The sequence below is a fragment of the Coregonus lavaretus genome (genome assembly GCF_964263955.1).
Source record: "Coregonus lavaretus genome assembly, chromosome: 12".
NCBI classification, from domain to species: Eukaryota; Metazoa; Chordata; class Actinopteri; order Salmoniformes; family Salmonidae; genus Coregonus; species Coregonus lavaretus.
This window is the reverse complement of record NC_139999.1, coordinates 34,829,413-34,846,876: the sequence shown is the minus strand read 5'-3', so window position 1 is coordinate 34,846,876 and position 17,464 is coordinate 34,829,413. Positions and strand designations below refer to the sequence as shown.

The window sequence follows — 17,464 nt, the reverse complement described above, 5'->3', positions numbered from 1 at the left end:
ACAGAAGATAGCTTACAGTTGTGAGTGGGACGAAATAAAAGCAGGGCATTCTACCAGAGAATTTGATGCAGGTGCAGGTCATGTTTTTCTTCACATTACCGTCTCTGGTAAACACACACTATATCAAATAAAATCAAAGTTTGTTTGTCACATGCACAGGATACAGAAGGTGTAAACAGACAGTGAAATGGTTACTTGCATAGTGTAGTCTTTTGTTTAGACAGGTAGCTAGCTAGCTAGCTAGCTAGCTAGCTAAACAATGAACCATAATCCCAACTCATAATGTTACTACCCTGCATAAATCTGCAGGTAGCTAAAACTAACCAACTAGGTTCAATGTTAGCTAGCTAGCTAACATTAGGCTCTAACTAGCAATGCAAATGGATCTGAGATATGAATAATATTACTACACAGATCATACACGTAATGTTAGCTAGCGAGCCAGCCGGAGACAGGTGTTTTATACAACAGCTTTCTGTGTGTTCTCTTTTCGACTCCCTCCGCATATTTGCAATCAAACGCCAGAATTTTCTCCATCTCCTTAGCTATCATACTCTGCTTCCACCGGACATTCCACTGATGTCAAAACTTGGTCCTCCATAAAGTGGCGAGCATTAGCAATACTTTTGCAGTTCTTCGTGATATCTTTCAAAAAAGCTGCGTTAGAAAAGGATTACCTACACATACTGAGCAGTTATAGACAGAAGTGTGCTACATGGCAGACCAATCCAAACTCATTTCTCGGAATGTCCAGCCCATCCATTATCTCAGCCAATCATGGCTAGCGGAAAGGTGCCTGTCTTTTTCCGTGGCTAAACCAACTAGGCTCGTAATGTAACAATTGTATTAATATTTACAGACGTCATACAAGTTTGTTATTAAGGCACATGAAAATGCACGTGTTTCAGAAGGTATTTCTGCCAAAAAACATGTTTACGTTCAAATGCCTCTCCTGTGAAGTAGTGACGTGCGACATACGCCTAGTTTCCTGAAACGAGTCACCTTTGTTTAGAGCAAGGGGGTTATATATGAACAATAAAGAAAGCTGTGTGATTGCACATTTGTATGTGTGCATGAACGTTTCTAGTATATTGAAACTGTTCTTGTTCATTGGCATGTTAAGGGTGTATATGGACTATCTGCGTTTCTGACTTACATCCGTCATTGTCTCTTCTCTCCACAGGCTGGTAGATGACCGCTGTGTGGTACAGCCCGACACAGGGGACCTAAACAACCCCCCCAAAAAGTTCAGAGGTAAGAGAATAGTACACTCCCCTCTCATCCTGTTATAGCAGCTTACGCAGCATCATGTCACCTCAGTAAATCCAGCCTGTTTACACAGTGTGTTCCACTGGAGATGTTTCTTATTGTATTACACTGCGTTTTTCTGGTGATATCGCCAGTATCCCTCCCTGTCCACATGGACTTCAAAAAGCGCTGCTCTCTTTGATGCTGTTGTGTGCGTGTGCATGTGTTTGTGTCAGTGTGTGTTTGTGTGTGTATTGTGTATCATCTTGTCTATGTTTCCTACTCAGATGTGATTCTGTGAGAATATGAACATATTGAGGCTCATGAAGGGAGATATGTCTCTGGCTGTTGCTGTTGGGCTATTTCTATCCCCATCACAGGAAGTACAACTGAACTCACGACCTTTAAGTCTCAGGTCAGAGATCAGGGGTCATTGTCACCCATGGAACATTTTTTGGCCTACAAAGCTGATGTGAGTGTGAGGCTGTGACTGTAGCCTGTGTGTCTTTTTATACAACGGGTGGGTCTAATCCTGAATGCTGATTGGTTAAAACCGCATTCCAGCCGGTGTCTATTCCACAAGTTACCACCGGCTAAATCTATGACTTTAAAATGGCTATTTACTCTGATCCATCTGACTGCTCAATCCACTGTCTCATCAGCCCAGCCAGACAATTTATAAACTTGATGTCCACTATAAAAAGCATCTAGACATTATCTCACATTTCTTTTATACTAACATTTAGTTTTCAACAGTGGAGATTTGTATAAACCTTGCTGTCTGTCTCTCCGACATTTGCAATATTGTTTCAATATTCAAATTCGATCTCCAGCTTTCCCATAGTAATGAATGTGTTGGGAGTCGAGATGAGACAGACAGGCAGGCAGGGTTTCTCAGCCAGTCGAAATCATGAATCAGCTGGCATCATTTTCATGGATATATACAAAGAAATGTCAATTGAAAAAAGGTAAAACGAAACTAAGTGCAGCTAGTTTGCAGTCTTTCTAGCTTCAGTTTGAAGTGATTGTGTTAGCTGTGTTGTTGGCTAGCTCCTCTGAACAACCGTGTCCTGACGAGAGAGCACATTTTTTATGCCAGGCGAAATTGCGCCTCATTAACTCATTGTTATGGATGCATCCAAATAAATGTCACTAGAAAACAGCTTATGCAAATACAAATGCAGCTACTTTGCTGTTATTCTGGCTGCACTGTTTGACTTGACTGTAAGTTAGCCGTGGTTGGCTAGTTAGCAAGCAAGGGATAATAACGTTTCCAGCCAGTAAGGCAATGGAACATTTAGAACAAATGACTGGGTCCATAGATACAGAACAAAAAGACTGAATGACTGGGTCGCGTCTCTGGCAACTGAAACCATAGAACGAACGACCAGCCGGCTTGGGTAGCAACAACCCTAGATTTGTGTTGGGACTATATCTTGTGGAAGGATGAAATAGTATGAATAAATGTATCAAAATAACGTTTTAATGGAAAAATGTCAATCATTATTTGAATATGTTGGTAACCCGTTGTATAAAAGTGATAATGCCCTCGAAGCCGGTGTTTGGAGGATATATTGGCACGGTTTCCCGGCCCGTGACTTCGTCTTGGTTCTAACAACACTACAATATGTTCATCATTTTAGTCTGGATTTAGGTGGATGTTCCATCCTCTATTTATTTGAGGTTTTAGCATTCGACTGTGTTAAAGAGTGTCTAATTATCGCAGAGAAGGTGAGAAAAGTATGGTGTGATGGTGTAACTCTGCAGTAATAAAAGCATTGTATAAGTAAGTGTCGCCCTGAGAGGAGTTAATGAGGATGTTTTAGCATTGAGACTAACAAGCATTCCACTCATACTGGGAGTTAGTTGCTACATTACATGATGTGGTTTAATGCGAGTGGGGCTCTGTCTATCATACATTGTGACCATTAGCTGCAGTCTGATAGAGATTGTACTGTATTTATAACCCATAAAGCTTGGTGCTCCTCAGATAGAGCGCACTGAATTAACATTGTGTCTTTGATGTCCCGGGGAAGTTCTCTGAGTTTATCTCCTCCCTTTTTACCTACACAAACCCTAGGCAGCTTCTGTCTGTCCATCTCTGGCCATCTGTCTGTACAGTAAAGGTGTGTGTGTGTGTGTGTGTGTGTGTGTTAGTCAGTCTGTATGTGCAGTCAAATTTATCTGTGTGTGTGTGTATGCACTCCCAGTAAGTGGTCATGGTAACCCCTCCTGCATGGACCCATCTACTGGTGGTGATGACATGTGGAGAGAGAGAGAGAGAGAGAGGCGCGATTGTGATGGCTATAGTGGCTCCCTCAAGGTTTGAATAGGATTGGTTTAAAGACTGTAGCCCAATTCCATTTCGCCTCTCTTCTTTCTGAAACACATTCGCTCACTTACCCTTACAGATCGGAAAGCATTGGATTACCATGTTTCTTACACCAATCCAATGCTTGCCAATCCTTGAGGGTGAGTGAATGAGTGCACTCAGTTCAGGAAGAATTGGGCTTGTGTGTCATGTAAGGCTTCAACCAGTGCTGTGACCTGATGTAGCCTGTATTCTAACAGTAAGAGCATTGTTGTTGTACAGTAATATATGCTAGTCAGGAGAGATGTAGCCTGCTTGTCTAACACTACTGTGACCCCAAAACTGATTTATTTATTTATTATACCAAAAAGTCACTTGACTCTCATTTCCATTCTGTCTCTACCTTGGCATGACCTATCTATTTATGGGTGTATTATATCTTTTTTTCAGACGTTAAACCAAACAAGAAACTGTCTTCCTATTGTTTTTAACATTAGCCAAATACCTAAAACCACTGTATACACTCTGTGGGAGTTACTGTAATTCCATCTCTATTTTCTCCCCAAACTTCGGGTTGGGAAGTGCTTATTTAAGACTTCCTTGGGGAGGTAGCGTGTGTCCGCCGGATGGCCTCCGGTGTAGGATGGTTTTACCCTGAGACTGAGACACTGATCTTAGGTCAGTTTCACATTTCCCCTCCTTAATGGTTATGGTTAGGATTTGAGGAGGGTGAGCTGATCCTAGATTTCTGCTTAAGGGGAACTTATTCCCTCCCCACCTCTGTGTCATCCATTTTGGAGAGTTCTTCCTCAGGGAAAAAAAAAGAAAGTAAATACTGTGTTGGGAGGGATGCAGCGTTGCTGCTCTGAGAGACGGTGGAGATAATCCTCCTTACTTTAGCCTGCTGCTGGCTGAGGGCCAGACTAGCGCTGGCCACCAGGCCTCACTGCCAAGGTATGCATACCATTTCCTCCCAATGTAAGCAGAAGCACCCCACTTTACACACTCCCTCACCTAAGCACACACATTCACGCACGCACACACGTATGCAGGAAAACACACACCACACACACACACACAGTCACAAGTGCACACACCTGCAAGCATGGCGCACGCACACACATGCACACAGTTAGACACACACAGACTCTAATGTATGCAAGCGCATACATTTGACACATGCTCATGCACTTACACAAACATACACCCATGTCATACATTATGCCCATGTCGCTGCAGCTCAGCAAAGGTAAAGGCTCATGTCATCACTCAACTCCATCATTCAACCATACACACTCTGGTGCTGAAACGGCTGGGCTACTACATCGCAAAGTGACCATGTTAGAACTCATATTCCTTCTCTTCCATAACTGCTAAGAACTTCAGCCAGGCGTCATTACAGGGTTGTGTGTTTATGAACAAATAAGGTGTGGGGTTGTTGTGTTGACAGACACATCTTTATTCTGTTTAAGCTGCAGACTAAACTACATTCCATCATGTGACGGTAGTGGGTTCGATCCCCGGGACCACCCATACACAAAAATGTATGCCCGCATGACTGTAAGTCGCTTTAGATAAAAGCGTCTGCTAAATGGCTTATTATTATTATTATTATTATTATTATTATTATTATTATTATTTTATTACTATGTGACAAACCCATTTTATACTGTTCAGTTTTCCTTCAAGCACAGAGCAGGACCTCTACTCAATGAATGGTCTGTGCTGTGTAGACCTAGGTCTGTAGCAGTTCAAAATGTTGTAGTTGTTGTTGCCTGAGATGACCCATCCATTCCTCTTGTGAACACAATTATAATGTCCACCTTTGTTGCAGTATGTTAAGCTAGCTCCGTTCCACAATGATCTCTCTCAGAACTCTCATTACCGTCTCCTCAGGGGAACGTGTTCTCTAAGAAATCAGGACAGACTCTGTTTCTAAGGTAATTGACAATTAACAGGATTAGAACCTTTTTGTTCCACCTAAAATACCGGAGAAGGGCCAGAACCTTCTCTTTGTGTGTTTTATAGAAGCTATTTTGTGCCATTTAAAACATTTGTTGGTGAACAACAGAATGTGAGAGTATGTGGAAGACATTAGTGGGATCAGTGTTTTCTCCTGCTGGACTGTGGCTGGTGTTGTCTGTTTTGCTCTCCTCCCTTCATTCTGCTTTCTTCCTCATCACAGCTAAAGTTGTTTACATGGATGTGTACTGGGTCATTAAGCAGCTCTTCACAGGCTCAAACCAGACGTTTAGAATACAGGCCCTAGCTACCAGGCGTGTTGTGGATATGTCTTCAGCATATGCTATTCACCTGGCAGTGAGATAAAGGAGAGGTTAGGCAAGGGAAGGAAGCTATTGAAGAGCTTCGAGACTCAGACATTGTCTGGGAATAAAACAAATATGGATACCGCCTAACCCTAGTATACACATTAGTTTTTAATAAGACACAATAGGGTAATTCCATTTTAATTCAATCACATTTTGACAGCACCCCTTTTGATTTGAACAAAACATACCATACATATTCTCCCATTGTAGTAGTGCTCAGAAAGTGACTTTTTGGACCTGAATGGCATAACATTCAAGAGATAAAGGTGAAATGTAATCAAAGTCTACAAGAGGACAATAATTTATAACTGAATTTTTCCAGTACAATATAGGTTCAGCAAATCCCCTTATTGTTTGGGATACCTTTAAATGTACCTTCAGAGGTCATTCAATATTCATCAATTATAAAAAAGCAGTTTCTGTCTAAAGAGACAAGACTAACAAGGGAAATACATGAACTAATAGTACAGGTAGATAGCAATAAAAAATACTACAGAGATACAAAATAAGTTAGAGGAAAAACTAAAAGAACTGGAGGAACTTATTCAAGAACGATCTAATGTAATCGATTACAAAAATAAAGCAAACTAGATGGAATATGGAGAAAAATTTACCAAATTCTTCCTGAATCTCCAACACAGGAATGCTACCAATAATAATTTGCAGAAACTCGTTACTAAAGACGGAAGCTAAATATTTTAAGCAGATGTTTTCTTTTCCGTCTCATCCTCACCCTCTGAATGACGATTACTGTAAGGAATTATTTCCAAATAATACAAACAATAGAAAATTAACAAATGTACAAAAATATCAGTGTGAAGGCCAAATTATAGAGGAATAACTTTTTGAGGCTATTAAATCCTTTCAGTCTGGAAAAACCCCAGGGCTTGATGGCATACCGGTAGAGGTATATCAAGCCTTTTTTTATATACTCAAAGCTCCATTATTAGCTTGTTTTAACTCCTCCTATAGAAATGGTAGTCTGTCAGGTACTCAGCAGGAAGGTCTGATTTCCCTATTATTAAAACAAGACCCAGATGGCAAATATAAAGATCCAGTCTATCTAAAAAAACTGGAGGCCTCTTACACTTCAATGTTGTGTTGCAAAAATACTAGCGAAATTCATAGCACTCAGAATTAAAAAGGCTTTACCGGGTATTGTTCATCCTGATCAGACAGGTTTTTTACATGGACTATACATTGGAGATAATATACGACAACTACTAGAAATAATAGAACAACATGAAACATCTAAGAAGCCAGGCCTGGTATTTATAGCGGATTTTGAAAAGGTCTTTGATCAAGTAAGATTGGATTTTATTAATAAATGCCTGGATTTTTTCAATTTCAGTGATTCTCTTATAAAATGGGTAAAAGTAATGTATAGCAAACCCAGGTGTAAAATAGTAAATAGCGGCTACTTCTAAGAGTTTTGAATTGTCAAGAGGAGTTAAACAAGGGTGTCCGCTGTCACCATATCTATTTGTTATGGCCGTCGAAATGCTAGCTATTAAAATAAGATCAAATAACAACATTAGAGAATTAGAAATCCAAGGCTTAAAAACAAAGGTCCATGTATGCCAATGACTGAAGTTTTATATTAAGTCCGCAAGCTAGATGCCTGCAATGTCTCATTGATAACTTTTCTGGACTCTCTGGACTAAAACCTAATTATGATAAGTGTACAATATTACGAATTGGATCTTTAAAAAATACAACTTTTACATTACCCTGCAGTTTACCTATAAAATGGGCTGACGGTGAAGTAGACATACTTGGTATTCATATCACAAAATATATAAATGAGCTCTGCACAATGAATTTCAATTGAAAACTTGAAAAAATAGACAAGATCCTGCAACCATGGAGAGGTAAATACCTGTCTATTTATGGAAAATTGCCCTGATTAACTCCTTAGTCATATCTCAGTTTACTCACTTACTTATAGTGCTGCCTACTCCTGATTATTCGTTTTTCAAATCATATGAGCAAAAATTATTTTGCTTTATCTGGGATGTCTTCGGAAAATATTCAGACCCCTTGACTTTTTCAAAATGTTCTTACGTTACAGCCTTATTCTAAAATTGATTAAATAGTTTTTTTTCTCTCTCATCAATCTACACACAATACCCCATAATGACAAAGACAAAAAAACAGGTTTTTAGAAATTTTTGCAAATGTATTAAACAGAAAAAACAGAAAAACCTTATTTACATAAGTATATTGTGAATTTATATAACAAAAATAAAAATATCACATTTACATAAGTATTCAGACCCTTTACTCAGTACTTTCTTGAAGCACCTTTGGTAGTGATTACAGCATCGAGTCTTCTTGGGTATGATGCTACAAGCTTGGCACGCTTGTAGCATCTCCCATTCTTCTCAGCAGAGTTTCTCCCATTCTTCTCAGCAGATCCTCTCAAGCTCTGTCAGGTTGGATGGGGAGCGTTGCTGCATAGCTATTTTCAGGTCTCTCCAGAGATGTTCGATCGAGTTCAAGTCCGGGCTCTTGCTGGGCCACTCAAGGACATTCAAAGACTTGTCCCGAAGCCACTCCTGCGTTGTCTTGGATGTGTGCTTAGGGTCGTTGTCCTGTTGGAAGGTGAACTTTCACCCCAGTCTGAGGTCCTGAGTGCTCTGGAGCAGGTTTTCATCAAGGATCTCTCTGTACTTTGCTCCGTTCATCTTTTCCCCGATCCTGACTAGTCTCCCAGTCCCTGCCGCTGAAAAACATCCCCACAGCATGATGCTGCCACCACCATGCTTCACCGTAGGGGTGGTGCCAGGTTTCCTCCAGACGTGACGCTTGGCATTCAGGCCAAAGAGTTCAATCTTGGTTTCATCAGACCAGAGAGTCTTGTTTCTCATGGTCTGAGAGTCTTTAGGTGCCTTTTGGCGCAAACTCCAAGCGGGCTGTCATGTGCCTTTTACTGAGGAGTGCCTTCCGTCTGGCCACTCTACCATAAAGGCCTGATTGGTGGAGTGCTGCATAGATGGTTGTCCTTCTGGAAGGTTCTCCCATCTCCACAGAGGAACTCTAGCGCTCTGTCAGAGTGACCATCGGGTTCTTGGTCACCTCCCTTACCAAGGCCCTTCTCCCCTGATTGCTCAGTTTGACCGGGTGGCCAGCTCTAGGAAGATCTTGGTGGTTCCAAACTTCTTCTATTTAAGAATGATGGAGGCCACTGTGTTCTTGGGGACCTTCAATGCTGCAGAAATGTTTTGGTACCCTTCCCCAGATCTGTGCCTCGACACAATCCTGTCTTGGAGCTCTACGGACAATTCCTTCGACCTCATGGCTTGGTTTTTGCTCTGACATGCACTGTCAACTGTGGGACCTTTATATAGACAGGTGTGTGCCTTTCCAAATAATGTCCAATCAATTGAATTTACCACATGTGGACTCCAATCAAGTTGTGTAAACATCTGAAGGATGATCAACAGAAACAGGATGCACCTGAGCTCAATTTCGAGTCTCATAGTAAAGGGTCTGAATATTTATGTAAAGAAGGTATTTCTGTTTTCTATGTTTAATACATTTGCAAAGATTACTAAAAACCTGTTTTCGCTTTGTCATTATGGGGAATTGTGTGTAGATTGCTGATGATTTTTTTTTTTTAATCCATTTTAGAATAAGGCTGTAACGTAACAAAATGTGTAAAAAGTCAAGGGGTCTGAAAACTTTCTGAAGGCACTGTAAAAGCACTAAACCTCTCTCTAAAAACTTCACTTATACAAAAGTTTTACTTGAACCCTAAATGCTTCTCAAGTAGATTACTAAGAAAAATTGCCTTTTTGCCTTTGTGCAAATTGCCATGTCTCATTTTCGATTAATTGAAAATGAAACATTTTTCAAAGTATCTCTCTTTTTCAAACAAGCATTGCAGAGCTGGTTACAATTTCAATTTCATCCCCCTGACAAGATACAACAAATATTATGGCTGAACTCAAATGTGCTGGTTGATAAAATACCTGTATTTATGGAAATGATTTTTGAAAAGGGTATTTTGTTTTTAAATGATATTGTAAATTGGAATGGTGGAGTTATGTCTTTCATGGAGTTATCATAATTATATGGGAAGGTCTGCTCAATACAAGATTACAATGAATTGATTACAGCATTACCCCAAAAATGGAGGAGGCAGGTGGCAGCGGGAGAAGGTAGGGAACTGGTCTGTCTGTCCAATATAAAGGCTCAAAACTGGTGGAGGAATAAAGTTAGCATAAATAGGAAAGTATACCAGTTTAATTTGAGGACCAGGATTTTGACAGCTGTGCCATACAGATTGCAAAATAGTTGGGAAGAGATTTTTTATGTACCGATTCCATGGTACAGGGTGTATGAGTTGATATATAAAACGACACAAGATTCAAGACTTAATGCTTTTCAGCTAAAATTATTGTACAGAATTCTTGCCACCAACAAAATGTTGAATATTTGGGGCATACAATCATTGCAGCTCTGCAGATTTTGTTGTGAGGATACAGAATCAATAGACCATTTGTTTTGGTATTGCCCTCAGGTAGCCTGTTTCTGGTCTCAGGTTCAGGAATGGCTGAAAAAGCATAACATTAATTTAAAATTGACCCTAAAAATAGCATTGTTGGGAGATCTGGAGAGACCTGGTCAGTCAATTACTAATATACTAATACTCTTCGTAAAAGTATTTATCTTCAACTCGCAATCTGTGAATTCTATTTGATTAGATGGATTCAAATTGTATGTTAAACATCACAGCATAGTTGAAAGATATATGGTGCGTAGAAATCCGAAGAGGGTGGCCAGCAGAGATAGGTGGGATGGGCTGAGGGAAGCTGAGGGTTGGGATGTGGAATTGGAGACAAGTGGGAGTGGAGTTGCTGGGCGGGGGATAGAATGATGGTCAAAGATAAAAGTAAAAAAATAAAGTCAAAACAAAACACTGAGATTTTTGTTGAATGACACTGAGGGGCAACGTTGTTACAGCTAATGCATGTTTGTCTGAGGCTGAAACATGCATATACACACACTCTCATTCAAATGCACACACGTGCACATACACAGACACACACACACACATGTAAATAGTGCCATACATGCACTCAAACATATTCAGTTGGCCTTGCTGTTATGATTTTTGTTGTCCTTGATGTCTTTTGTTTTTAGGGGGGGTCTCGGATGGTTGAGGGGCAGCTCTCGGGGAACTGTGGGGGTATCCTGGAGGGCTGGTGCCCTGGCGGTTGGGAGCTTGGGCCGGTGGCTGATAGGTCGCTGTTTCGGGTCCCCATACTTGACCTTGTGGGAGATCTGTCGACGTGCCCTTGAGCAGGGTGTTGACCCTGGTTGCTTCTGTGGGTCACTCTGGATGGGAGTCTGTTAGATGACTGAATGTGAAGTAGATGTTGAGCGGCTTCACTGCAAGTAGATTGTATGTTTTAATATTCAAAAAAAAAAATTGTAAAAAGGAGAAAGGTGCTCAAAGTTGACCCATTTTGCATACCCCACCATTCCATGAGACATCCATGTCATCATCACTGGAAAAGATAAACGGTTGAGTTTTATATAATTTGCCCTTTCTAGCTCTCGCGCCTCTGTGTGTGTAAGGCCATGTTCATTTAAGAGTGCTGTTTGATGTGGAGATCTGAGGACACTGTGTGTGTCGCTGGTTTGGTTCTTTCAGTTTTCATAACAGAGGAACAGCTTGAAGCCGACACAGTTTAACACATACACTTTTACATTTTAGCAGACGCTCTTATCCAGAGCGACTTACAGTTAGTGAGTGCATACATTTTCATACTGGTCCTCCGTGGGAATCAAACCCACAACCCTGGCGTTGCAAGCGCCATGCTCTACCAACTGAGCTACACGGGACTACACATAGATTGGGTGGTAATGAGAGGGGAGGAACAGCGTGTCTGTCTGTGGTTGTCATGGTTTTAGTGGGATGCCTCGCAGCCTGTCTTTCCGAGCAACACATTTGAGCTCTGTTGTTGTGTGGCATCTATTGGTTTAATTTGAATGTTTTGATGTTGCAGCGCTTCAGGGGCCTTTCCCCAAGGGGGAAAAAATCGAGGGGAAATACTACTTTTGGGGTCGTCCACTCTGGCTACAAATCTCAGAATTATTGTGTTCCTTCAGGGGGGTGTGCTTGCTTACTATATTGTCTTGAAGGTGGTCTAGCTAGCTCCACTTTGGGCTACATTAGGATTCCTTGACTGTGAGCTCATGAATTGACAGTCAGTGGGTCATAGTCCTGTTCTGTGATGCTTAGACAGTATTTCCTGCTAATAAAGCGCAGAGCTCCAGCTAAGACCAGGAATGCCAAACAACGTTTAAAATCATTAACTGCCCTAGTTTACGGGGTCGCGCTCTGAGCAATCTCTCAGCCCCTTTACTAGTGGGAATTCTGAGAAGGAGCGTCCACATAATTCCCTGATGTCTCCCACAGCTGACTGACTGACTGAGGAGGAAACTGGAGAGAAGCTTCACAACAGGCTGTTTACCTGTCAGACACACAGAGAGAGAGAGAGAGATTGTGCGTGTGTTGTTTTTTTTTACCAGGGTTTCCGTTAGCCGTTAATTTCCAGCTTTTGTCCCCCCAAATAATTAATCCGATACATTAAAATGTTGCAGGCCAAAATGACCGGGAGAAAAAAAATCACATCGCAAAATAATGTTTTTATGAATTGATGGAAATACCAGTCGAGGTAAATACATTTGACCGTCATGCTTATTGGTCTATAGGTTAATTTGCATAATATAGTGGAATTAAATTGTCCTGTATGTATTTTCGTTAGTCATCATGTATTTTATTTGTCCAACACAACTATCACACGCGCACAGCATATGGAGCCTATTTTGAGCGGGATTTCTCCTGCAGCGCCTCAACTGGTTGCTGCTGGAGTAAAACATGTGCTTTTATAAGCCCTTTCATTGCGCAACAATTCTAAATGCAATTGCGTGTTAAACTTTTTTCGTGCACGATTAAAAAGAGCCACTATTTGTATTTCTCAACTGGTAATTGAATCGCGCCTCCCATTCACCATTCAAGTGCAGGCAACAGGCTATCAACGCGTCACCCACCACAATGTGAGCTGGAGGCAGTATGCATTTTGAAAACATACTTAATTGGTTGAAACCTGAATGTTTTATTTCATATTATGAGGCATGTCTTACCTTGCGTCAAAGTAACCTATAGGCACAATCTGACCATGGAAAACGTGGAGGCAATTATTTTATAAAGACTTCATAGGCGGCGTGTGAGTTTCAAGTTTTGGGAAGCTTACAATTTATACTACCATTTCTACCGTTCTGCGTGCCAGTTATGATTTTCATATGCGCATTTTTGTGGAACAGTTTCATTTAAATAATAACGTTTTCGTTTCTCAAAATCATTGTCACGTGGTTAATCATAAAAATCTGAATTAAAATAATAAAAATAAAAAAGTTAAATCAACTGGAGATCAATGGGAGATCACCAGCCTCGTTGATACACTGTGATTTATTGGCGGCTAAAGAAATTAGTGCATGGAACTCATAGCCTATAGGCCAATGCAGCAGTAGGCCTTTAACTTATATTGTTCTTTCACACCGTGGATTGGTGATTATCGAAGGGGAGATTGTTGGAAAGATTTTAGAAATAGCTTAATGTGAGGAACTATAGTTGTAATATATTATCATTTGCAATGGATGGTAAAAAAAACACTTTCCTACATTTCCGCGCAGCAGGCCAGGTACTTCTATGCGTGCTCAGGTGCGCAAGCTCCCTCAACATTATCAGGACAGAGAAACCAGACACATGCTCATTGCTCACATGGAGCACTCCAAACAAAAGACAATGAACAAATTGACAAATCTGGTTATGAAATAAATCTAAACTTCTCATTTCTCACAAGTGTAGCAGATTGTTGACTCTGCAAACAACGTTTCCACTCCGAGAATGAGAATGAGAATGGTAAATGACTAATTAATACATGCACTAACAGAAATGAATGTAACCAAATGACAGGAATTAACAGTACATTTACTACTGGTGACATATGTAATGGGGAATTGATGAAAATAAAGGGCAAACAATTCACACAATACAACAATGAATGCACAAGAATTGGTGGGAGACAGCTGAGCCATTCTGGAGAGAGACTTGCCACACACCCCTCCCCTTCTTGTCTCAACTTTTTAATTATACTCAAGACACATTTGTTATGTATGGTACGACGTGCTGTACGTCGTACTGTACGTTGTTATGGTTTACGACAGTGTGCTGCGTTACGGATGAATGGGTTGTCAGAATGTGTGGCACATGTCATTAAACGACAGAGTGATGTACAATGTGAAACTGTGCATATGTCCGTTCTTCTACAACTAGGCTAGATATAACATTGGCGACGAGGATGGCTGAATTCAGTTTACCACCGCCAGCACCATTCCTCGCCGTGCCTGGCGAACCTCCAGTCCCGTGGAATAACTGGCTTGATAGTTTTAACACTTATCTAGAAGCTATGGACTTTTCTACAATCTCCGACAAGCGGAGGACAGCACTGCTCCGTCACTGCCTTGGTACAGAGGGACAGAGGATTTTCAGAGCGCTTGGATCGGCTCCTACATTCACTGCTGCAGTCAGCCTCTTACGGAACCACTTCGCCGGGAAAGAGCGAGTGCTCCTCCGACGCTACCACCAACGGCCGGGTGAGTCCATTCAAAGCTACGTGGCTAATCTGAGGGATTTGGCTAGCTCTTGTAACTACGGGACACTTCAGGACGAGATCATCAGGGATCAGTTGATAGAGGGGACGTTATGTGAAAAGACAAGGGAGAAACTGCTTTTGGAATCGGATAATTTACAACTAGATGGAGCTATTAAAATAGCACTCCAGGTTGAAGCGGCGTTGGAATGCTCTTCTATGCTAACAGACAGCTCTGCAGCATACACCTCGGCTCCCAGCCATTCTCACACAGCAGCTTCAGCCCGAGCAGGCGCACTACAACGATCACGCGCTGCGCACGCCCTCCCGCGTCGATAGCTGCATGGACACAGACACCGACATGCCCGTGCAGCAGGCACACAGACAAACAAACAGAAGTAGCTGTGGCAACTGTGGGGCTAGCTCTCACAATTCAAGGGCTTCAAACTGCCCAGCCCGTGGGAAAATATGCAAGAACTGTTCAAAATACAATCACTTTGCGAAAGTGTGTCGTTCTGCCCCTGCTACTAGCTCCACCCAGAACAGGCCCTTAGTTTCATCTCACTCTCAACATGAACACACGGAAATCCGAACCGTCTCCACCAACCATGTGTCATTCAGGACATGCACTGTGCAGCTGGGTGAGGTGGGTTTGCCTTTGCTGCTGGATACTGGCGCTGCGGTGTCGTTGCTCAACCTTGCCACTTACTACAAGTTTTTCAGTCACCTACCACTCCAACAGCCCTCCACTGCCCTGTGTGGGTACGGTAGATCCAAGATAGACATTGTGGGCACCCTCCAGGTCCCAGTACACTACGGCACCAAACATCTGCCATCATTCACATTTCATGTTGCAAAGCGGGGTGCCAACCTCCTGGGCCTCGACCTCTTCACAGGCTTGGGATTCACACTGAGAGATGACAGTGGGTCAGCTATCTACCAGGTTACCTGCACATGGCAACAGAACTGGCCGACTCTGTTTGATGGACTGGGCTGCCTCACAGCCTTTACTCACAGGCCCCTAGTGAATCCGGAAGTGACCCCAGTCATGCAGCCCCTGCGGCGCATTCCCTTTGCACTGCGTGATGACGTCACAAAAGATCTCCAGTCACAGTTGGATGCAGGCATCATTGAGCCAGTCAACGCTGCCCCCTGGATTTCAAACTTGGTCATTGCAACCAAAAAGTCCGGTGGAATCCGGACCTGTGTGGATCTCCGTGCTGTGAACAAGGCCGTTGTCCCGGATAAGTACCCCTTGCCTACAGCTGAGGAGCTGACCGCACAATTCCATGGCTCCACGATCTTCACGAAGCTTGACCTTCGTCAGGGTTATCTTCAGGTACCCCTCCATGCAGCTAGCAGAGACCTCACGGCCTTTGTCACACATGCTGGCGTGTTCAGATATACACGCATGCCTTTTGGACTTAGCTCCGCCCCCAGCTGCTTCCAGAAGGTGATGAGCACCATCCTCGCTGGAATACCTGGGGTGGCGGTCTATCTGGATGACATCGTGGTCCACGGCCCTGACCTCCACATCCATGATTATCGACTCCACAGAGTATTCAGTGCTCTACTGCGGAACAACCTGACCCTTAACGGTGGAAAGTGCACCTTTGCAGCTCCAGCCGTCGAGTTTGTGGGCTTCCGCCTATCGGCCAAAGGCATTGCCCCACTCATGTCGAACATTGAAGCCGTCTACCGGATCCCGGAACCGACCTCAGCCTCTCAGGTGGCCTCATTCTTGGGCATGACAGCTTACTACCTCCGGTTTCTGCCCCACTACTCTCAGACCACAGCGCCCCTTCGCCAGCTCCTCAAGAAGGATGAGCCATGGGCCTGGACGGCAGCCTGCTCAGACGCGGTCCGCTCACTGAAGAGCCAGCTCACCACAGCCCCAGTCTTGGCTCACTTTGACCCCGTCTGCCACACCATTGTCACATGTGACGCCTCAGCTGGAGCACTAGGAGCTGTCCTCTCACAGCTGCAGAATGGCATTGAGAGGCCCGTCGCCTTCGCCTCAAGGGCCCTGAGCCCCACAGAACAACGGTACTCTGTGGGCGAACGAGAAGCACTGGCCTGTGTCTGGGCGTGCGAAAGGTGGCACCTCTACCTATATGGCCGTCTGTTCACACTCCGAACCGACCACCAGTCCCTCACAACGCTACTGTCAGCATCAGGAACTGGCCACAAGCCACTTCGGCTGCACAGATGGGCCGACCGCCTCAGACAGTATGACTATCAGCTGAAGTTCACTCCGGGGAGGGATAACGTGGTGGCAGACCTCCTCTCACGCTCCTTTGACGCTCCTACTCCGACCGTCTTGCCAGACGACAACGAAACAGAGCTTGTACAAATGCTCTACGCTCCTCTTCAGTCAGTCGTCTCACTGGAGGAGCTGAAGCAAGCATCGGAACAGGATCCCACACTGTCTACCCTGCGCACCTACATACGCACTGGATGGCCAGCACGTGTGCCGGAAGAGCTGGCGACTTTCGCCAGAGTGAAGCACGAACTTTCTTGCTGGGAAGAAGTCTGTGTCTCTCGAGGGTTTTGCACTGTGGTCCCGAGTAGCCTGCGTGCGCGTGTTCTATCCATGGCGCACGAGGGTCACTTGGGCATAGTGAAGGTCAAACAGCGATGTCGAGACCTTGTGTGGTGGCCAGGCATCGACCACGACATTGAAGCCCTGGTCAGGGATTGTGCTGCATGCCTCCTCAGTGGGAAAACAGGACAGTCCGCCCCACCCCCCCTGCAGCCTCTCGCATGGCCGTCCCACCCCTGGGAGCACATCCAACTGGACATCTGTGGCGAGATCCATGGACACGCAGTCCCTCACCATCAGCGCTTCCTGGTGGTGGTTTATGACCTCCACTCTAAGTGGCCAGAAGTGGTTCCTGTCGGAACTGTCA

At 43.4% G+C, this 17,464-nt stretch overlaps 1 protein-coding gene across 1 annotated transcript in view; it reads left to right on the top strand.

Moving 5' to 3' along the window:
- LOC311138406 (inositol 1,4,5-trisphosphate-gated calcium channel ITPR1-like) overlaps positions 1-17,464 on the top strand; it is a 154,623-nt gene that overhangs the window by 22,749 nt on the left and 114,410 nt on the right. The window contains exon 3 of the mRNA XM_084173077.1: positions 1,184-1,254. Within this exon, the coding sequence (XP_084029203.1) occupies positions 1,184-1,254 (71 nt within the window). The remainder of the gene's footprint in view (positions 1-1,183; positions 1,255-17,464) is intronic.